Genomic DNA, 24,513 nt, shown 5'->3' with positions numbered 1-24,513 from the left:
GCTTTGTAGTGATTTATGTCAAATATTAAGTCAAATAATTTACATGGTTTCATTCTTTTGCAATTCAACAACATTATCATATGACATATATTTGAGACGTTGATAAGCTGTAAGATAAAAAAATAGTTTATCTCTAAATATCTAAACTTTATCGATATCCGAATAATTTTATCATTTTAACATAACTTTCCATTTTTCAGCTGAATACGATAGGCTATGATCATGTGACAAAACTAATGCAAAGTTTCCTAGATAGACCCTGTGGCACAGCTTACCCTGCTTTCCGCTACAGTGTCTTGCAGGGACTTGCTTTGCATGTGTCTATAATGCACACAAACAAATACAATGGAATACAATGTTGTGAATCCAATCCTTTGTTGTTGTTGTTGTTGTTTTAATTTTTTCCTCTAGTGCACTACATTACCCACACCTCTGGTCAAAGTCTAGAACTAGACCTCACTTCCTTTTGTTTCTTTTGAATTGATGAAGCGTGGGCACCCAACCTTTGAATCGTTTTCATAGGATGCGTAAAGTATGTCTGTTTTGTCAACTGTATTATTCATTTGAATGATTTGGATTGGATATTTTCATTATCTTTTCAATTAACTAAGACTTTTAAGCATCCTGAACTTGATGACAATAAAAGAGTGCAAAGGACTGGTGTTTTTATTTCTAATCACACAATCCACTGACTTTCTATATTCCCAAAAAACTTTGTATACAATTAACATCAGATGTCTAACAACTACTACTGTATAATGAATAAAGGTAAAATCCTTGTGTAATACAGCTCTAAACAATATTATAGAATGGCAAGCAATGTGTACCATATCCTGATGAGGCAGAGCGTATATATATCGGTTTGAAATCAATGGCCTTGATTCTGAGAAACACTGGCCGGCTGTTGGAACATTATTTTCCAAAGAGGCAAGTCAAAATAGATATATCGTGGCCACGAACAAACAAATAATTCCCACAACTTACTAAAACGTCAGCACATTCATTTGTTCCCTTGTTTCAAATAAATCAAAATTAAGGAACAAATTATTGATTTCCTTAAAACAAAGGGACGAATCAATAAATCGTGGCCACAATTGACTAGATTTACTAGAAATACACCAATTCATGATGATGGAAGGGGTTATATTTTTATTAGGCTATGTCATGTTTAATGCGTAATGGTTATAGTTCAAGACAAATTAAGGTCAGTTTTATTTTATCCTTTTAAATGGAAATTTAAATGTAATGTTTGATTTGCCCTAAAATCTCCCGCATTCTGGCTGTTTATTTAATGTTTGATGTTTAAAAGATGATGTCAGAGCTAATGAGCGCAAGTTCTTTTTAGAGTATGCAATGGTATGATGTCATTTCTTTTCTCTCTCCTCATTCATCTGTCTTTTATTTTTCTCTCCACTTTTCTTTTCTATCAACATTTTTGCCTAACAGCATTACTTATTTCCAGTCAATAGAAATGCTTTCTAAAGAGAGAGCAGTGAGGACGGACAGGAATTCCTCTTTGCTAAATTCTCTCATGGGTCTCTCCTGGGTTTCAAACATCTCAGTTATATGGGTCAGAGGAGCTGTCACAAATATGCAGATGAAATTTCCAGTGCACTAAAACGGCTCTCTAACACACTGCAAGCTTTCTGTTATGAATTTGAGTCTGACTGTTGTGGTCTCCCACCATATCCATCAGAGAAAAGAGAGTGGCGTCCCATCTGTGCATTCTTGCTCTCCTTTATTGGAATGGAATGCCAGTGATGTCATTCTATTCTAGTGCATCACATTCCAGGTTCTATGGAGCTCTCTTAAAGGCGGCTCCGCATGAGGCCTCAGGAGTGTGCTCTCAAAGACACACGCACAAAAGAACAGAGTGTGTGAATGTGAGAGAGCTCTTGAAAAACGGATAAAGAGCCACGCAGATTCTTCTGTAGCAGTGGGACAGAGACAAGAAGAACTGCAAATGTGCATTGTAAGGGGGTGTACACAAGAAAGATAACGGCATACTTTTCCCATTTCAATTGTCTACAAAGACTAGCTAGACTTGGCTAAAAGGCTCAACTAAGCTGGCTAAAACTAGATTTTAATTTGGTGAAGGAATTAAATACCAGGGTTTGCAGTGTGACATTGTATGGCATTTTGGGCAAAACTTCAGTGACGAAATTTCAAGGGAAAAAGTAAAAAATAGACACAACACAACAGGGCATTGGCTAAAATAAACTTTAGCATATAGCAGGGGCCTTGAGAGGAAAGACCCCAAATTTGCATTGGGTCTTTTGAGGAAAGTTTTTTTTTTTTTTTAAATATGATATTATAAAGATATGATATTTTTTTTCAGCCGTGCGATATTCTCCCGGTATCAGTACTGGTACCATTTCACCATTTGTATCACTCCGCTTGCGGCGACTGTCATGGCGGTCGAGCAAATCCACTTGGCTTTTAGGTCATGGCCCCTATCATACAACTGGTGCTATATGGCGCCAGGAGCGACGCAAGTGTTTTTTGCTAGTTTCAGTCTGACACAGTGAACATTTTCACGTACTGTGCTACATTGTTTAAATAGCAAAATTAATTTGTGCCCATGGGCATACTGGTCTAAAGTTCAGGTGTTTTCAGGCGCATATTTGGCGTGTTGCTATTTTGAGGCAACTGAAAAAGACAGTGCCATTGACTGAAACCTGGTCTAATGCGCAATATGTTTTTTGTTATTTAAAGAGTGCGTTAGTAATATGTGCCTATAGGCAGGCCCACAACATGAGTACACTTTGCTTATTACACACACAGGGTCGCCCAGCAGCACACAAACATTTCTAGATATAAAAAATATTTTTCCGCTTGCAAATTCCGCCATGCAAATAGCGAATCTGCATGGTGCAAGCGCAACTGTCTTTCAAAGGGAATTGGAGATGAGACTCCTTGGTTTATTGCATATAACGCCCAAAACACAACCATTACTAATTAAGACAACCCTTTTACAATTTACAATTTCAACCATGCGCCAGGCGCACTGACCATTTTCCTGTTGTTAAACTACCAAAAGTGGATTCAGACACGCCCTAAGTGCACTTGCACCGTAAGCTTTAGACCATGTGCTTAGATCATTAAAATAGGGCCCTATAATTGTACGGTATATCTGTGCAGCAATCCATGTTTTCACTGTTATAAGGTGGTGGGGGGGATCTTTCAGAAGATGTGCAATCTTTCAGAGACTGTGCAAGCTTTGGGGGGTGTTGATGGACACAATCTACTCCATTTATGTCTTGATCATCGTTCTAAATCCAAAAGTAGTCTTTGACCAAAACATGAATTTCTAAGCTTTTTGTTCAAAATTACTCTATCTATTTATGATTCTTTCTTTTATTTTATATATATATATATATATATATATATATATATATATATATATATATATATATATTTGATGTACTGTATATGTGCGTTCAGATATTAATACAACAAAATATTCTGGGCCATATGGCACTGGCTGGCTAGCCCGGTCTTACCAGACTCTCGTACATTTCATTTGTACAGAGAGTCTGGCCACTCTCCATTGACAAGCGTTTACTTCCTTGAAGGCGGGTACTCTGTTGAAATTTAAAACTATTGGATCTGCCCAGAGCCACTCTGGATCTGCCATAACCAATCGCTAACGTTTGGCCGTGACGTATGTCTAGGATTGCCACCTTTGGTGTGGCAAAATAAAGGACACCCATTCACGATTAATTTTTTAAAATTAATTTACTTAAATTATGACTATATTATCATGTAATTATTTGTCCCATTTTTATCTAAATATTTTTTTTAAATGTCATAAACTTTATATGACAGGATTATTTGTTATTTATGATTATAGCCTAGCTAAATTATAAATTAATAATAACATTTATTAGGCTATAATCTATTAATTAACCTGTCTAAAAAATAATAATTCTGTCTGCCAAGCTCTGATAATGTATGGAATATTATATTAATATATTATCCATTAAAAAAATATATAGGCTACCTTTAGAAGCACGGATGAGTCTGTCAGTACTGTTGCTTTAAGTCAGTCAGTCTGAGCAACTGAAATGCTTCTCACGTGCAGTTCGCCTGAGGTTCATCATGAGTTACTGGACAGACCCATTGATACCTTTTTGATATTCAGCTCTATATCTGGAGATCCTCTTGCGTTTAAACGGTGGACGCACGTGACGCGAGCTCGACATGTTTTAAAAAAAACACGCAAGTTTACAGTCACACTCTGGCACAGCGCATGTTCTCGAGACTCCGCCGCTATGACAACAAAGCCGCTAAAATGCAATCACTCAAAAATGAGCTCCTGTACTACTTATTGTGAAATTGATTTGTTTATATTTGCTATCAGTATTCTCCACACTGCAAGATCCTTGTGTGTTTATTGAACTATGTGTGGACCTGTGTAAAATACGGAACAAATTACGGGACGCGTCATTTTGCTTGTAAATACGGGACGATTCCGTATTTTACGGGACGGGTGGCAACCCTACTAGAGCACGACATGAATGTCATCGTTCTCAGCCACTCCCTCTGTTCGCTGATTGGACTGGTAAAAATTTGTTCGGAGAAAACCTAAGAATATACCGAAGTCCCAGACGGAGTACTGAAGGAAAATTAAAATTGAGTGGAAGTACGTAGGAGGGCGGAGCCAGGCTACTGGCTGGCAGCTATGAAACTAAAAAAACATAAACCTATGGCCGGGAAAGAGTTAAGATGATATCTGGAAGATGTTTTCTTTTTTTAAATTAACAGTGTATCTTAAATTAACAACTCTATGGAATAAAAGATTCCCAATTGATCTAGTAATTTCTGTCCAGGCTTTAAAGAGAATGAAGAATGAAATGGTAATGTATGTTAAATATTAAACACAGAACCTTCTTGGTTATCTAAGACAAAATATGAATAAAGCCTGTAGCCTGTTAAGCAGCCCCGGCTGAATTATTTGCAAAATAAAAAAAAATAATAATAATATAGTAGGTCAATAAGTGCTACCTTGCAAGTTCTGCAATAAAATATGAGTTCTCACAATTATCTATTACTGAATAAAAAAAATTAAAAAAACAATCTTATCGGTGAAGTGACACCATTTTAATGTCCATTCAGCAGTTTCCAAATCTGGTCTTGGCAATAGGATGGTGGATGGACGCCAGCACACTGCGGGCAGCATGGGACAGTCTTTTTCCTTTATATTTCCTACATTTCAGCTGCTGTAATTACATTCTATTTCTTTGTCTCTCCTCCATCTCTCACTTTAAAACTTCCTTTCAAGTGGTACCATCTCTCGCCGCACCTCAGTGAATCGATCCATTTTATTCCTCTATGGTCTCTAGCCTTTTGTCTCATTTTGCCTGTCACTCAGGATTACAGCCAGTCTTCTGCTTTTGGTAGATCCCGCCAACTTCTCTCTTTCACCCAAGTTACTTTTCTCAATCTATCTCACGCCTACCATCTGAATCTAGGCTCTGTTCCAGCCATCCCGGCCTGTCTGCTGCAATTCTCTCTAAAGGGTCATGGACTGGGAGAGCTGGGTTAATGGCTGACATGTGTTTTGAGAAGGAAGTGTGCTTGTTTTCAGTCCCACATTCTTCACAATGGCCTTGTTCTTTGTGCAAGGCACCACAATATGGCGAAGGACCTGTCTGCGAGTAGATGGATGTTGTATTCTCACTCATAAATACTGCCGTGTTTTCTCAGCTATCATTAACACCTCTTTAGTATGGAATGCCAAGTCTGCCAAAATTAAAAATAAATAAATACATAAATAAATAAATATATAAATGTTTTGCTTTTCTATGTATTTTTATTCATATATTTATTTATTTATTTATTTGTTTTTGCTTTTTTTTACATTTCTCTGTATATTTATTTATGTATTTATTTATTTTAAATTTTGGCAGACTTGGCATTCCATATTTAGCTGTGTGTTATGGTAATGTAAAGTAGACAAAGGCGTTTTTTTGTTCTGTTATGCCCCGGGACACAAACTCTTGTCCCCTACGTCTGATGCAAGTCTGCAGTATTTTACATTGTTATCAATTGCACAAGTACAGACACTTGCTACTGCCAATACATCCATATACACACTGCTGTGAGCATGCAAGACATACAGATGCAGCACATATGTATACATGAAATTACTTGTAGCAGATCTAGACAGGTGGAGCTGGGGGAGGTGGAGGGTTTGCTGCAGTGCAAGACTTGCTTATACAGCAAACACTGAACAAAATTATTGAAATGCTGAGCAAGCAATTTCATTGGCTGCAGAGGCAGCAGAGACCAATCAGCTTGTGCCCTGAGTTTCATGACAGAACTAGATATTTATTGCATATATTGCCATTGTCTACTGGACAAAGTGTTATGGAATTGTATTCCAAATTGAGTAGTGAAAGATGAGGGTAAATAAATAGAGCAGTATGAAGAGAAATAAAAAAAAATTGTCAGCTAAAAATATTGACTTGAAGTACTCCCTAAGATCAGAATTCACAGTGTATAGTATGTGTACAGTGCAACAGTAAAGAGCATGTTTACATTTTAGACAAGTCAAGCTGCAGAACAGGACCACACGCGTGCTTACTGTACAAATCCTGTACGTCACTGCAATCGTCTTTACCTTGTTTGCTATCCTCATCCATCAAAACTTCACTAGCGAGACGCTGTTTTGCTTTATCCACCTGAGAAACATAGTTTGCGTATCATCTGGCCATACAGCGATGGTATGTTTTGACGTTCCGTTCAGTCTGTATTTCACTCAGCATGACGGGTGAGGGCTCATGCTCTTCAGAAACAATCACAGCATATGAGCTCATGTTTTAGAGCAAAATGGAGTTTTATTTCACTGAAAACACAATGCAAGTCTCTATTCTCTCTGCCATCTCTGATGTTTTCAGCCTGGTTTTCTTTACATTAGTGCTGTTTGAATGAATTAACTTACTGGATCACTGGACTGAAAACTTTCCTGGAGTTTAGTGGCTTAAAATGATCTGATCACAAACAGAAAAGGTTTCCGCCTACTAGGGTTACAGCCAGGTTCTTGTGCCATTGTAGATGATCTCGACTTCTAAGTTCATCTAACTGCGTCATGTAAATTACGTTAATGACATAATTTTGCGTGCTTCTGTAATTTATTTGCGTTAAATTATTTTAGCATGTGATAACGTTGACAGCCCTACTTTTAACTCTTGAATGATCCCCCTGAAATAAAGAGTGTAACTGGAGAACATATGGGCAAGGACGATCCACTAGTCATCCAATAACAGAATAATCAATTAGTGGGGCTGACTAGTGTCATTTGTGCCAGCTGGAGTGCCCATAATCCATCAGAGGGCACTCCTCCAGACTCCTGGGCTGTGTCCGAAATCACCCCCTATACCCTTAAATAGGGCACTATTTACTATGGGCCGAAACCATAGTGGACGTTATTGAGTGCACTCATTCAATTCCACAATGCACTGCAATAACGAGTGTACAACTGACGTATGCTCAACGCCTAGAGAATAACCATAATGCACTGTGAGAGTCGTGCACAGAATAAATTCCCGCGTCTCACCAGAAAATGGCGTCCGCAGCTGAATCATCCATCCATTTTCCATCCATCATACAGGTATAAATTCCTTTTTAATTGATTGATAAATTGTTTAATTAAATGGTTTATACAGCCAGTTTGCTACGTTTCAAGTGATTATTAAACAGCGAGCAGAAACTATGCAAAAGCGGCAGTCCTTCCGGTCCTCAGTGTCCGAATTTGTTTTCATTCACTACTTCAAGTGGACTATATTAGTGGAGTAATGTAGGGAATAGTGAATGCGGGTATAGGGGGCGATTTCGAACACAGCTCTGGGCTCTCTCATCATGAACTTCAATTCTCATAACCTATTGCTTGGGCTCATTGTATTGTGATTAGGTTCAGCTGTGTGTCATTAGCTTGTTAAGCCCTGCCTATGCCCTGTGTTTTCACTCTTTCTTTGTGAAGTCTTGTGAGAGTCACACTGCATTTCTGAGTACGCTCTCTCTGGTTTTCCATGTCATGGTTTTTGATCTTCTGCCTAGTTTTGTGGTTTTCCCTGTTTGCCTGTGTTTTTCTGCCCTGTTGTCTTTTTGGATTATCTCCCCTTTGTTTTGACCAATTGCCTGTTTTATGGATTATGATTATGGATTTCCCCAATATAACCGGTGTTTAGATCCTCAACCCGTGTACAACTAGCTTATCCAGAGTTTTTTTTAACATTCCGAATATTAATAGGATACTCCATCAAAAAAAAAAAAATCTGTGTATGAGACCTCCAAAATTGAAACTTAAAGAGTGAACATGATGTTAATCCATTAATCCAAGAAGTTCTATAATTTTGTGTAGAACAAGTACCACAAAAAATGGTACCAGAAAATACAGTGGGTTAAATGTCTCTTTATTATGTATTCCTTTACTCTCTTTGCCCCTGTATCACCTCATGTACCAGTATCAGAACGAGCAGAACTAAATTTCCTGATCCCTTTTGTAATTTCCCTCATCACCTCATCCTTCCCACTGTCTGTTCCTCCCTCTCATTACAAGGCTCTTTCAAGCTCTGATGGCTATACAAAACAAGGCCATAAAACACCAGCACAAAGCCCGTGACAAGACACTGCACGTTCATAGAGACATGGAGGGAAATGACAAAGGAAAACGGGTGAGAAAAAACAGATGGTAAACAATGCAAACTACAGAACACTGATGAAAGAGATATGAGAAAAAAGAGTGGAATCAAAATAACAGTGAAAGTTATCAACATGAGATAACAGTGACAAGAATAGAGAGAAAAACTACATAAAAAGAAAAAAAGTCAATATGGATGAAATGTTTTTTTTTTATGTTAATATGCAGCAGATGTTTTTTTTGAGTATGAAATATATTACAGCTTAAATGTAACACTGAGCAACACAACAACCACAGCAGGTTTGCATCAGCCGTTCTTCAAACAAAAGACTTTTGTGTCTGCACTTAAGTTGTTTTTGTCAGTCTAAACCAACACATGACAAGGTCCAGACAGAATCGGCAGACGATTTTGAGGGATAATCTGGAGATTAAATATAAGGTAAAATGTGTTAAATGGAACTATGTATACTATACTTTTATCAGTACCAATCAGATATCCAATTCTGTAGAAATCTGCCAACATTTTAATCGATAATTGCATTCAGACTCTGTGAGGGCCTGCAAATGACTATTGAAATGGAACAAAATGTTAAATTAACGTGCAAACCACTCCCCTTCTTAACGTGCAAACAACTCCCCTTCTTATATGGTCACACTTGATCATTCAAAAACAATCTGAATTCACAATTTTCTGTTGTGTTACAGTTTTTTCTCAATTGTTTACACACAAATACTGGTACTTGAGACACAATGACCACAACATGTAACTCATGCACCAACCCCATTAACCAATTCTGCTAAACTACAAGCACAATTCCTGCTTTACGCTCAAATTGCAGTTCTAAAACACACTTTTTTCAAAACACTACACACAATTATCTGCATTTGGCACACTTTTCATGCAGAAAATCTCTTGTTTTCACAAGGAACACACTGCCATTCAAATATGCACCCTGACTCATCACACGGGCAAACACCTGTCACACAGTTTTACAATTAGCAAACAGAGCTTTAGCATAAAAGGGCAACAGGTGAGCTCTTCTGTTTTGGAGGAGCATAGTTTTTTTTTTTTACTGTAACTGTATACAGTAAATTATTCTGTTGTTTTGCATGTAGACCATTGTGTGTGCAACTTTGTGTTGGTTGGGATTTTTGTGGGAAAAATAAAATATATTTGTTACCGTCTATTTGTGTGTTCTGAGTATAAAAACAATATTCTCAAATATTTTACAACACACTTATGTATGTACTGTCTGTAGTAAGTGTAACACTGAACCAAAAAAAAGTAATTATGATGAATGGAGAAGAAGTGTTTTACATTGAGCACATCAGTGTTCAACAGGTTCCTATAAATGTCTATTCATATGATGGTTTGTGTGTCATTTGGGAACAAAATACAATTTTGAGAAGAAATAACATTGTTTTGAATGTAAAGTTTCATTTTGCAGGAGAATTGAGGGGTTTTGCCCATTCTGTGTGTGTTTTTGGATTTGTGTGTAGAGTTCTGAGAGTGTGAGGCATGCTTTCAGAAAATGTGTGTAAACAATCAAGAAAAACAGTAATTGAGACCACATACCATGTAGTATTCAGAGACTGAGATGAACAGCTTGTATTTAGTATTTTCTAATATTTCAAAAATTTCAATAAAGAAAGACGGATTCAAAGACGGATCATGCCTTAAGCATCTGATGAGATTAGTCTACGAACATTAGCTCTCAATTTACAATAATACATTAAGCAGACACTTTTTATCCAAAGCAACTTACAAAAGAGGAACTAAAACATTTTTCAAAGAGCCAATGTGATATACAATTCCAGGTTTATTAGACACCTAGATTAGATTTTTTTTAGCTCTCTTGCCTGTGTCCTATTGGTATTACTAGGTGAGTGTGTTTATATCCCCTTAATAAAAGACTGACCAGCTGTTTGTGGACACTAGACTCACACCCTGAGGGAGAAAGAATTCCTTCTACCGGATCCTCATTGCGAGAGATTACTGAAAGCATTAGTGAAGCTTATAAATACTGACTGTGCTGACAGGAAAAATGCTGTGTATCATTATATGGAGGTATGAAGACGTCAAGTCCAAATGCAATGTTTGAGTAACATCCTGTCTACTGAAGGCTGGAATACACTACACAATTTTTTTAAATCCAAACAGATTTTAAAACCCAAGGCATCATACAGTTGCACGACATACACGACTGGGCTTCGAGGATCATGCACTTTCAAAATACAAACAAGAAACTCACACAGAAACATGTGCCTCATTGCTAGGAGACGCTAACCTGACAAGTCAGACCCACATCAAGATGTTGGGTCTGGGAACTCACCAATGACAGGGCTCAATCCGAGGGGCGGGATAAACGGTTGTCTTTCAAATTCCCTATGCACGCAATAGGATAGCGCTACAACCAACCAGAGCAACGAAGAAGGTGAAGCGGAGCTAGTTGATAGATCAAACTTTCACCGTATCCGGTCGGCAAAACTCCAAACACATTCCTTTCTTAAGAATGACTTCAGTGCCGTTCTTTGTTCTTTTCTCAAAGAAAAGCTTAACTCCAAGTCTTCCAGAGTCACGGCCAAAGCCGATTCGAAAGTCTTTGTTTACAAGTAGCACTCGGAACTCTGCCGCCATTATGTTAAGCCCGCCCACCGACTCTATACACGATGTGATTGGCCTGACTAGAGTTTGGTTTTTCCAGCTCGCAAACCAACGGAGAGTTGCTATACTACCCTGGCTGCAAATTAGATTTGCTGCCGCCAGGGTGCGTCTAGATTTCAAGGCTAAGGAGACGCACAACAAATGAAAAAAAAAAGTGTTCTAAAATCAGCTCGAAATATCAATGGGCCCATTTATGTTGTAAATGCTCTCCAAAACGCATTTAATTTCCAGACGGATTTAAATCTGATCACACAAACCACTTCAGGAGTTGATTTGAGACAAATTCCACATGAAGTGTAAATGCATTACTGGTAAAATAATAAACATGTGAGAGAGTTCGACATCATATCCTGAAGCTCAACACACAATCATCTTCATTTCATGAGTTTGTTTGCCCATATAACTTTTAAGCTATTAAATTATGGAGTTGGGGAGGTGGAGGGATGCCAAAACAGCTGATGCCGGAGTAAGGTGAGCAGCTGCTTATATGCTCTGGCGGTTAATTGAAAGATTGGGTTCACTCCTCTCGAAATTACGTTTAGGAACTTCACTAAAAGTAGTGAGACTAAATTATCTTGCCAGTGATGATATCTTGCTGATGATGCTGCTCACTCCCTTATTGCGGTAGCTGATGATAAATAAAATGCAGCTCATACCTTGTTTTCATTGACGTGAACTCCATAAAATTAGCAGTTTTCAGTTTTAAGAAATCTGTGCTAATCATAGACTGTGATTTTCTATGAACTCTGTCAACTCACATCCGCTCTGACTTTCAGCAACTGGCATCGACTTATCCAGATTGTAAATGGGGCTAAAATCTGGGAAGTCGTGAAGTGTATTCCAGCTTTTAGATGCCTTCATCTGGTTGATGGCACCTTTGAGTGATTTTTGACGGTTGGTGGAAAGAATGAAAGAATAAAAATGGTAACTAATTAAAAAAAACATTTACACTGTAAGTCTGTTTTAATCTGATTCCATTTATACTTGCGAAGTATTGTTGTAATTAAAAATGGTTCGGTTATTGTCAAAATGGGTCTGGCTAGCTTCCGCAGTTAGCCTTGCTGTTAGATGCAAAAATCCTGCTTCTCCATTGATGGCTATTCGCAAAGGTAGCTGTGTATTCAGACACATTTCTGGGAATAACATTTACATAGATTTCAATGGCTGCAAGCTTCATTGAAATGAATGGGAATGCTAACGGACAGTTCTCATCGGGTCTTTGTGACCTCCTTGGTTATTTCATAAGCTCACGTGATTGTGTTCCAGATCATTAGACATGACGCTATGGTGCCTTGGAAGCCTGTCTGAAACCAGTTTCCATATGAGGGGACCTTCATACAAAAACACTAAGTCATTGACTGACTGGGCAGTGAGGCAGCGAGGCAGCTGGCTTTTCTGGCACAGCCACTAACATGCATTAGGAACAAAATTATAGCAATAGTGCGTATACATTTGAAAGACAACGGCATTACATTTGGGAAATATCAAAACAATCATTTCAGTATATAGTTGAAATCACAGCAGATGATTACTCTCAGTAAAGATCACTTTAGCTCCAGCAGACGGGGCACTGTGACCCTGACAGTGTCCTCTTTCACTACACCTCTCGTTTCCCCTACCTCACTCTCTCTTTCTCCCTCATTTTCTTTTTCCCTCGGTAACTTCTATTTTTATCAGTGCTTAAAGCGCAGTCGATTCACCTGCTGTAAGGCAGGAGAGAAACGCACGTAGAAAGCAACTCAAAACTCTAGGAGCTCTGTTTTTGATTATAGGAAGGGATTTAGGTAACTGCATTATCCTGTCTCTGCTATTACATTTAGCCAAAAAACTGTGCCTTGAGAGGAGCTGAAATTCATTCTCCTCCACAGTTTGTGATAATGGGTTTGTGTGTGTGCGTGTGATAATGTTTCATATTCTGAACAGTGTTTTCTTCGGTTTTCTTTGTTCATTAATGTATCCTGTAAATATAATTCACCCAAAAAAATAAAAATTCTGGCATCATTTACGCACATTCATGTCATTCTAAATCTGTATGACTTTCAGGTTTTATAGTGTTTTGTCTTAATGTCTTAGTGTTTTATTTTCACAATGAAAGTCAATGGTAACCAAATCTGCTTGGTTATCAACTTTCTACAAAATATGAGAGACCCCTGACGTAGTTGTAAAGCACTTTGGGTGTACAGTAGTATATGAAAGTGCTATATAAATGCCTCATTCATTCATTAATTAATTCATTCATTCATTCATTCAAAATAACTTATTTTGTGTTCTACTGAAGAATAAAAGTCATGTCGACTTGGAACGACATGAGTGTGAGTAGATGATGACAACATTTTACTTTTTTGGGGTGAACTACCCCTTTAATAATTTAAATTTTCTTGCTGACTACCAATCATAAAAGCTCCAACAGAGTACAACAGTAGTGTTGTGAACATAAAAATCCATTTGTTTTCCTCCATATAGACAATTGTTTGGACCTTGTTACAGAGTGATATAAGTGTCTGTGGACGCCACAAGTTATTTAATGGAGAAAAAAAAAAAAAAGATTTCTTGGTGAACAACTACACTACCCATAATCCTGGAGAGAAATTCACCAATCATCAATCAGACAAGCTGCTGTTACCATGAAATACTTTATAATAATAACTACTGACAAATTAACTCGGCAGAAATCTACAACTCACATGAAGCAATGCAAATGATGTACTTCTACACTCTCAAACTATTTTTTATATTTTTCTATATCTAGATATTTCAGACTAAAATGTTGAATATGCTAAAAATAAAAATGTTTTATACTGTAACCTTGTACATAATCTGCAATATTTTATGGGATAAGTAATTAGTTCTGAATATTCAATAATTTGTCTACACAGTCTTTCATTTTTATTCAAATTTTCATATACTTTTTTTGCTTAAATTTATGATTTATATTGGAGCTATTTTGTTTCTCTTTAAAAGTTCTTATCATATGGGGAAGATTCAAAGTCAATGAAAAAAATATGTGTTTCATAAAAAGTGTTTATGAAACACATCACGATTTACAAATTATGAAGAAGATACACTTTTTTTGCCTTGGACTCCAATACTTTGCACATGCACGCACGCGCATACACACACACACACACACACACACACACACACACACACACACACACACACACACACACACACACACACACACACACACACACACACACACACACACACACACACACACACACACACAGTTTTGTTATCTTTGTGGGGACTCTTCATAGACAAAATAGTTTTTATACTGTACAAACTGTATATTATATCCCCTTACACTAACACTAACCCAATCCCTAAACTTTCACACACAAAAAACATCATTTAGTATGTTTATTAATCTGTTTTTCTCATGGGGACAGCTGGTTGGTCCCCACTCAGGTTTTACTATCCTTGTGGGAACATTCGGTCCTCACAATGTAATATAAACCTGTACAAACACACACACACAAATCCGTACGCTTATACTAACAATGTGAACGCTCTATCAACCAACTACAAAATCCTCCCAGCACAAACTGTATTGTAGAAGTATGAAATTCAGTGTGTTTTAATTTAGGGTGACACTCTTTAAGAGCTTGTCTGTGTAAGCAGCAAATCATGCCTTTAGGGAACACAAGCTCTGACAGCCCCAAAGCCCCCACTGAGTGAGATACAAGAAAGAGACAAACCACAGCACGAACTGTGTGAATAGCGGAGGGAAGAATCATGCGGGTTGCATGACACCCATTATGAGTTGCTGTTCTTTTAGCTTAAGTGTTTTACACAAAATTCCAGGGCGGTCTACCACACAATATCGTGCATGTTTTAATACAATAACATGCTCTAACTACAAATGTAATCTCAATTTAAATAAAAAAATAATGTGTTTTATGTTGCATGTGATCTCATGCAATGCATTTTTAAAACTAAAGCCACTTTGTTTTTAGCACACAGTATATTTGTGCTTGTTTGAGAAACGACAGATGTGTTACACAGGAAGTACATTCTTGATGCATGTGTCATTGACACAGGGGACAACTTTCACCAAATGTGTGTTGTTTGTTTCAATATATAAGAATAAGGCATTCTCTTAGATTTCATGAAAAAAAAATAACGCTTAAGTCATTTTCACAGTGCATATAAATTAAAATATCGTGCAAGAATGTTTGCATTTGCATGTGTTGAGTTCTTCTTGTTGTGTGGATTAACTGCAGCTCACCTGGCACGTTGTCATTGCACTACAGAGCGTAAGAACACAATTAACACAACACTAACAAAGACAACATATGGCCCCCATCAGCAGCTGCATCTGAGCACTGAAATCAGTGTAAACTCACTGGCCAAACACCACCTAACATGATGTTATCTGATTGGTTTTAACAGCTGTCTGTTTACAGCTCTTTTGAATTCCCAGTGTAAAGACCACCAACCTCTCACCACACACAGAGTTCATTAACCACACAAACACAAACCAGGTGATGTAAATGTGTTTTGTGACAGATCTTGACATCTCAGCTGGTCCAACATTCTGTATAAACAACTCCTTAACTTATTATTTAGTCACTGGTATTTTAAATAGTATGTGCACGGAGCTAAATATGATAAAATGTAATGTATTTTTAAGTTAAATTTGATATTTACATATTTGTATTAGTACAAATTACGTGATCTGGAATACATAATCAGATTCCAAAAATTAAGCACTTTATGTTTTAAAATACTCATAATCAGACTACAGTTGATAACATGATTACGTTATTCTCACAAGGGCAGTAAATTATTCACAACTCATTAATAATTGGTAATTCATTGCTAAGTCAATAATAATAATAAATAATAATAATAAAAAATCACACTTTTCTGATGTCAGTTAATGGTCACATGACATGCAGGTACACATATAAACAGTTTTTTAAAAATATTTTTTAGTAAGTGTTTTATTTATTGTAATTAATTACTTAATAACTTTTCATTAAACTCATGAACCCCAGTCTGGGAAATTGACTAATAATGTAATATTTAAATGGCACAGTGTGCACTTCATGTTGTAGATACATTTTTTTTTACATATTTTCTTTCTCTTTGCATTTTTGTATCAATATGATACAAGATTAACCTATTAAAATCAATGTGATAAACGAGTTAGGTCAAAAGTAATCTAAAAGTAATCAAAAAAGTAGTACGATTATACTACCTTAAATGTGTAATGTAATGGATTACGCTACTAACTACAATTATTTTTGTCATGTAGCTAATTTGGAACCAGTAACCGACTACAATTTGTAAGTAATATAACCAGCACTGTTATTAGTAATTTTATTAGTCAATTGCACAACTGGTCATGTGATGTCAACATGACACCGCCCATGAGGGCTCCATGCAAAATAAAACAATTTTTTCCCCCTAGAAGACTGATGCCTGGAGTGTAAGTAAAAATCATTAAACATGTTGGCCATTAAGTGTAAAACTTTTTCAATCAAAAAAAAAAAAAAAAAAATGAGTTCAGCTTTAACGTAATCATTAGCTTACCGCCTAAGAAGTTATTGGTAGTTGACCGGACTAAGGTTTTTTCTATAGGCTAGTTCATTAGGGGCAAGTTGGATTTCAGAGACACTGTAATCCGGTTTCCCCATAAACATTTTTTTCCCCAAAAGAGACGAGCTCTTCTCTAAATGCAGGATTCATATAACTTACCTCGGCATGACAGCAGACTACAGCCAGGAGGAAAAGCACGGGTAAACATCGAAACATCTGTAACGGGCGGAGAGAAGAGAGAAAAGGGAGGAAAATACATTACAAACAGAGAAAGCGTTCAAAGCAATACAGCGCAAGTTGTTTAGACGGTGTAAAAGGTTGAAAAGAGTGTTCATGTTTCTCACCATTTTTGTAAGAAAAGCCGGTTTTGTGTGTTGTAGGAGGGAAAGCGCAGCGTCTCGGTCCGCTGTAGATGTGGAGCTGAGGATGTGATCGCAGGAAACTCGAGCAGCGCTCAGGAATCCGTTTCTTCCCCCTCCGTGACGTGACGTGGCCCGTGAAAAGCCGTGGAGCAGATCCAGATAAAGAGCACACACTCAAATTCACACACTCCCCAGTGAGTGGCCGACTCGAACAAGAGCTTTGCGTTAAAGAGTCCCATTTTACATCAGTCCATTAGCCTACATGCAAATTAATTATTGGAATTGCAAGAAAGCGGCTATCGAGGAAGCAAAGCAATCGAATATCGTTTAAGGTCAAATGATAGTTAGAAAAGTTGTAAGCGAAAATATGGGATATAAAGGGAGAGAGAGAGAGAGTGAGAGAGAGTTTGATAAAGTGGGATGCTATATGGATGAACAGCTTCTGCGTCCAGTGGCAGTGTGAAAGGCAAAAGACCAATATGCAAATATGTAATCGCTGTCGGTTACATTTTGAATGCTGAGCATTCTATTTATGGCTATTTAATGTAAGATTTACATTTTCTTCAGTCATATATTTTTTTAGGGGTTGGTTTAGGCTATTGAAACTAAATTATGTTTTAATTATCAAATTAAGGCCCCATTGTGTGTCGCTCATATTTAGGCTCCTAATTTGATTATTTTACCATTCTTCCATCATACCTCTCTATCTTGAAATATAAAAACGAATCATAAAAATAACCATTATTTATTTTTAAAAACCCGCCCTAAATAATGCCTGAAAATCATTAACTATTTCAATAGTAGTGTGAGAATTATTTATAGCCTATATTTTTCGATATATTCATGTCTCAGTTGTGGCGACACTTCCCCACACCGTTACCTCAAATAAAGTTTTATTAAAAGCTGGAGTAGGCTACATGTTTACCAAGGAACAGTGAAGACTTTGAGATGAAATGTGATGTGATGTTGGAAGAAGACAAAGAAAATTCATCTGTGAGCAGCAGACTATTTTATTAAAGTTGAGGTGAACAAAGGCAGACTAATCGTATATGGAGAGAGACCCCCATCCAGTGTTTTTGTCACCTTTAAAATATTAAAGATCATCATATCACATCTAAACAGACTGTTTGTGAAATACTTCTAACAAAGCTGAAAACATAAAGGACTCTCCCAGTGACAAAATTGTGATTTTCTGTCAAAAATCAAAGAATTCTGTCATGATTTATACACCTTTAACTATGCAAGGCCCGCTGTTGTAATACAACACCAATTTTATCTCTACTAAAATAGCCTTTTTTCTCTCTAAGAACACAATTACACAGCTAATAGGTCTTTTTGTTTAATGTTAAGGATAAATCAACGTTCAAGTAAGTAAAATGCTTAAAATATTTTCTTATGTGATTAGTAATATGTCTACATCATGCAGATATAAGGGACTGTTGGATGCTTTAGTCATATTAGATTTTGAGCTTGCAATGTAAATGTAATTTTACGACACTGGGTGAAAGGGGTAGCAACATTTGCCTGTGCACCTTGTAAATTACATTGATGAATTTTACTTCTCACCTGTTCCATGTTAAATAAATACCATTAGAAACATAAACATAATAACATTATGTAATACAAAAAAAAAAACATTATTTTTGATCATTCACATGTTTTAAATGTCTTCTTTGTAAAACAATTTGAGTTCCAATCAAAATGTAATTGTTCAATCAAAAACATAATTTTTTTGAGAATGTGAAAGTATTTGTGAAGCAATATTTATCTTTGCTTGTTTGCCCAAATATCTGCTTGCTGCATGAGGGACAGGTGATAATGTTCTGGAATGTGGGGGCATAAATGCTATTAGCATGATATGTAGGGCTCAATAAGCTAGCCAGACTGTATTGTTTGAATTCTGTGATACATATGAATTCTTTAAAATGTGTAAGTATGATTGGGACATGGAAGATAATCAGTGTTTGTTTTTTTTCCATTTCAGAACGCCACCAGTCATGAAAAACGAAGATGTATTATCTACAAAGTGTATGATGTCATTGATGCCGTCCAAAATGGGAACAGTGATTTTGAAATGGATTCTGATTCAAGTGATAAAGAGAAATGTGGAGATGCCTGTGCACTGAAAAAAGAAAATAAACAACCCAATGACCACCCATCTGATGATTAGGTGGACATCATGCCAACAAACTCATTCAAGAACCCAGGCCATGCTCGTAACAGGTATCGCTGGCTGATAAAGGATTTTATCAGTCCTGACACTAATTTCTGGTCAGGATATCACTAATGGAACCGTCTCCCTTCATACACCACTGGAGTATTTCCGAAAGTTTGTGTCAGAAGATATGAGCAAAATAGGACGCTGCAGACACTGTGGTAAAGGCTGCACCAACACACTTTGCAGCAAGTGCAATGTCCGCTTCTGCTTCTCGGAGGACAAGAACTGCCTCTGGTATTATCATAAATTAATATGGCTATGAACAGAGCTGAATTATGTAAATGTGACAAAACATAATTATGTAAATTATGTAAAAGTTTTCATTCAGTTCATCAGGTTTTGTAAATACAATCTGAACGTAAAGGTAATTATAATTGTAATAAATGTTAATAAAAATATGACTTGTCCAATTATTAATATTGTGTGATTATTAGTGCATATACATTAGTGTAATGGGGCTACATAAGCAGTACACCCTGCAAATTAAAACTTAGATGTTCTCTACATTTGTTTAGACAGTGAGTGAAATCACTGAAATTCTGCTTCCAATGTTGCAATATTACAACATTTCCCTAAAAATATACTGTAAAAACCCGTTTATTTATGCATTAGAGGCCTTCTACAGCACCATGAAAATAATAATAATAATATATATACATACTTGTAAGATGATTATTTTGTAGTCCCTTTGAACTGTTTTGCATATTTATGGACATGAATGTTTATGTTAGGCCATAAATCAACAAGAACTATAAAGAACTTGCTTGTTTGTTGCCACCCTTTATAGTCCTCATGCCGCCCCTTTGCTCTTTGCCACCCTATAAATAAGATTCCCCACTCACCTTCATGTCATTCAAAAACATTTGGGGCACCCGCGCAAAGCGCGCTTTTCCCTCCACAGAAGCACGTCGCTAAACTAGTGAATGCACTTGCGCTCCCTGGGCGGTTCAGCGCAAAAAAGGAGGCGTGTTCCGGCGCAAACAATCCCTGGTGCTATTTTGCTGTTCCATTAAACAATTGCGCCACTGACCAGAAAAAACCTAGTCTAAAGTCAGTGGCGCGTTGCGCGTTGTTCATTATGCTATTTTAAGGCAGTCCCTCCAGAAAAACGCGATTATGCGATCGCGTGATTTAACGCATAATCAGCCAAAGTCCGCATATTCATGCGGGGGCCGCATTTTTTCAAATACGCCGCATAAATTGCCTATTTCCGCGTGCAAAATATGCGGGGCTATCATGATTTCATAATCCCCGCATTTTCGTTGCAAAAAAAGTCATATATATTAGCAGAAAGTTGAAAATTTTTCGTTTACTTCACACAAGTAGTGTTGTGGGCGGCAGTGGCTCAGTGGTTCATGTAGGTTGTCTACAAACCGGAAGGTTGGTGGTTCGATCCCCGGTTCCACCTGACCAAGTGTCGAGGTGTCCATGAGCAAGACACCTAACCCCAGCTGCTCCCGACGAGCTGGATGGCGCCTTGCATGGCTGACACCGCCGTCGGTGTATGAATGAGTGTGTGAATGGGTGAATGTGAGGCAAAAATGTAAAGCGCTTTGGATGGCCGTAGGTCTGTTAAAAGCGCTATATAAATGCAGTCCATTTACCATTTACCATTTACAAGAGCCGCCATTTCCGCCTATTGCCATGGAAACGTTTTGAAGTGACGTGATTACCCGACGCGAACGTCATCGAAAAGCTTCAAACCCCGTGGAGAAACCATAGATACCGGTGAAACCATGATGAAGCACAAACTCCCATTGGCCAACAAAAATAACAGCAAAAGAGCAAAGCAGTTTCCCTGTGTGCTGACTGATTTCAAAACACAGCTTTGAAGCGTTATGAATCAATGAGTCGATTCAGCGGTTTGAAGCGTTATGAATCAATGAGTTGATTCAGCGGTTTGAAGCGTTATGAATCAATGAGTCGATTCAGCGGGTTGAAGCGTTATGAATCAATGAGTCGATTCAGCGGTTTGAAGCGTTATGAATCAATGAGTCGATTCAGCGGGTTGGATCGCCAAAGTCACGTATTTCAGCAGTTTGACACGCGATCCGAATCATGAATCGACTCGATGATTCATAGCATCATGATGCTGTGTTTTGAAATCAGTCATCACTATATAAGTTGTTATTTAGTTTTTTTTGCACACAATAACTATTATCGTCGCTTCATAAAGTTATTGTAGAACCACTGTAGTGAGATGGACTTTGTAACGACGTCTTTAGTAGGCTACCTTTTATGGGTCTTGAGAGTGTACATTGTGCCAATGGAGGCCTTTCTGAGCCATCGGAATTCAACTAAAATATCTTAATTTGTGTCCAACAACATAAAGGGAAGTCATTAATGACAGAATTTTCATTTTTAGGTGAACTAACCCTTTAAGAGATTGCACTTTGTGCATTGGAAGCACTCAAATGTCTGTTTTGTATAGCGACATCTGTAAAACAGGAAGTTATTTATTAATTTTTTCAGAAGTTGTAGCATATTCCTTTTGTAAAGCTACAGAACTTGATTGACTAAATGTTTTGTAAATTTGAGCCATTATTAAGATCTTCAATAAAACAAGATGAGAACTTAAATATTCCAGCACTTTCTGTGATGTAGTGCTTTTTTTCTCTTTCTCATCAAACCGCAGTTTTTGCAAGTTCCCGCAATTTTATCGCATAAAATTGCATAAATATCCCGCATTTTTCATCGCATTTTTTAAGAAAACGTGCCGCATAATCAAGGATTTTTGCCCGCAACAATCACAAAAAAAAGCCGCATTTTTCTGGAAGGACTGTTAAGGGCGCATGCTTGACCATAATGTATAGCGTGCACAACGCGCATACACTTTGCTCATGTAATCTACACAGATGCAACAGTTATTTTTGCAAATCATAAATTGTTACACTAAAAAAATATTAACACATGAGATGACGGAAATCATTGTGGTGTGCCACGAAGATGTGAAAAAATAGGCATAAATCTAGCTTACAAATGATTCAGGCTAATTGTAATAATTAAGGATAAGACCTGTTTGTCCAATAGTGGCAAGACATATAGCCTATGTATATAAGGACATCTGACAAATTGGTTTGTCCGTCAAGAACCAGGAACAAAAATCGACTGAAAAACTGAAAAAACTGAAAGACTGAAAAAAAAAAGACTGTGAAATCACCTTTACCATAATGTACAACATTACAACTTCACTTCTCTGTCTTTCACTGCTCTTACAAGAACATCAGTCTCCTCGGCTGTGAACCGCTCCTGGCGTGCGCCTGGTAAATACGCCATAATAATAGCAATCCATAATGGAACTTGCGCACCTGCTTTTAAAGGGAATGTTGGATGACGCTCGGATTGGTTTATTCACGTTACGCCCAAACCACACCTATGAATAATGAAGCTACTTCAGACCAACCCATTTTAGATTTGCGCCGGGCGCAAGAGCCATTTATCCCGCCGGGAAAATAGCAACAGCGCCGAGACCCGCCCCACAAAGTTACTTGCGCTTCGCGTTTTGACACTTGCGTTTCAGATCGTTAAAATAGGGCCCATGATGTTCTTTCTTTCACAAGTTCACACTTACATATAATTAAATAGAGTAAAGGTTATGCGTATTTTGCGTGTTGTCCGGGGGGAGGGCTCCGATCGCGGAGTTTTGCCTGAACCCAGAGTACTCTACCCAGTTGTGATAGGAATAGTTAGAACTAGAAGTGAGGAGATGGGGTGGTGGAGGGATGCTGATAAACTGTCAATGAACAGGGGTAAATCTGCTGTATACACTCACCTAAAGGATTATTAGGAACACCATACTAATACTGTGTTTGACCCCCTTTCGCCTTCAGAACTGCCTTAATTCTATGTGGCATTGATTCAACAAGGTGCTGAAAGCATTCTTTAGAAATGTTGGCCCATATTAATAGGATAGCATCTTGCAGTTGATGGAGATTTGTGGGATGCACATCCAGGGCACGAAGCTCCCGTTCCACCACATCCCAAAGATGCTCTATTGGGTTGTGATCTGGTGACTTTGGGTGCCATTTTAGTACAGTGAACTCATTGTCATGTTCAAGAAACCAATTTAAAATGATTCGAGCTTTGCGACATGGTGCATTATCCTGCTGGAAGTAGCCATCAGAGGATGGGTACATGGTGGTCATAAAGGGATGGACATGGTCAGAAACAATGCTCAGGTAGGCCGTGGCATTTAAACAATGCCCAATTGGCACTAAGGGGCCTAAAGTGTGCCAAGAAAACCACCAAGGTCCCCCACACCATTACACCACCAGCAGCCTGCACAAGGCATGTGGTAACAAGGCATGATGGATCCATGTTCTCATTCTGTTTACGCCAAATTCTGACTCTACCATCTGAATGTCTCAACAGAAATCGAGACTCATCAGACCAGGCAACATTTTTCCAATCTTCAACTGTCCAATTTTGGTGAGCTCGTGCAAATTGTAGCCTCTTTTTCCTATTTGTAGTGGAGATGAGTGGTACCCGGTGGGGTCTTCTGCTGTTGTAGCCCATCCGCCTCAAGGTTGTGCGTGTTGTGGCTTCACAAATGCTTTGCTGCATACCTCGGTTGTAACGAGTGGTTATTTCAGTCAAAGTTGCTCTTCTGTCAGCTTGAATCAGTCGGCCCATTCTCCTCTGACCTCTAGCATCAACAATTTTCGCCCACAGGACTGCCGCATACTGGATGTTTTTCCCTTTTCCCACCCTTTTCACACTTTTGTGCGTGAGAATCCCAGTAACTGAGCAGATTGTGAAATACTCAGACCGGCCCGTCTGGCACCAACAACCATGCCACGCTCAAAACTGCTTAAATCACCTTTCTTTCCCATTCTAACATTCAGTTTGGAGTTCAGGAGATTGTCTTGACCAGGATCAAACCCCTACATGAATTGAAGCAACTGCCATGTGATTGGTTGATTAGATAATTGCATTAATGAGAAATTGAACAGGTGTTCCGAATAATCCTTTAGGTGAGTGTATATACCTCTTATCTCATTAATTGAGTTGATTAACTGAATGCCCTCCTCTCATTTGGTTAATTATCTGAACTTTGTTAATAAAACATCATTTTGTG

The 24,513-nt window shown here is 37.8% G+C and overlaps 1 protein-coding gene across 2 annotated transcripts in view; it reads right to left on the bottom strand.

The window, feature by feature from the left end:
• The window catches only part of fstl1b (follistatin-like 1b), a 64,317-nt gene extending 46,959 nt beyond the window's left edge, over nt 1-17,358 (bottom strand). Inside the window, exons 1-2 of one of the 2 annotated variants that reach the window (XM_079821737.1) lie at nt 17,201-17,358; nt 17,016-17,072 (exon numbers count right to left, since the gene is read on the bottom strand). In XM_079821737.1, the coding sequence (XP_079677863.1) occupies nt 17,016-17,072; nt 17,201-17,203 (60 nt within the window). In that variant the 5' untranslated portion in view covers nt 17,204-17,358. The remainder of the gene's footprint in view (nt 1-17,015; nt 17,073-17,200) is intronic. The other variant, XM_079821738.1, reaches the window with a different exon arrangement.
• Nucleotides 17,359-24,513: the final 7,155 nt, after the last annotated feature.

This window comes from Gobio gobio (assembly GCF_949357685.1).
Source record: "Gobio gobio genome assembly, chromosome: 7".
In the NCBI taxonomy this organism is placed as follows: domain Eukaryota; kingdom Metazoa; phylum Chordata; class Actinopteri; order Cypriniformes; family Gobionidae; genus Gobio; species Gobio gobio.
This window is presented reverse-complemented; position numbering and strand designations above follow the sequence as displayed.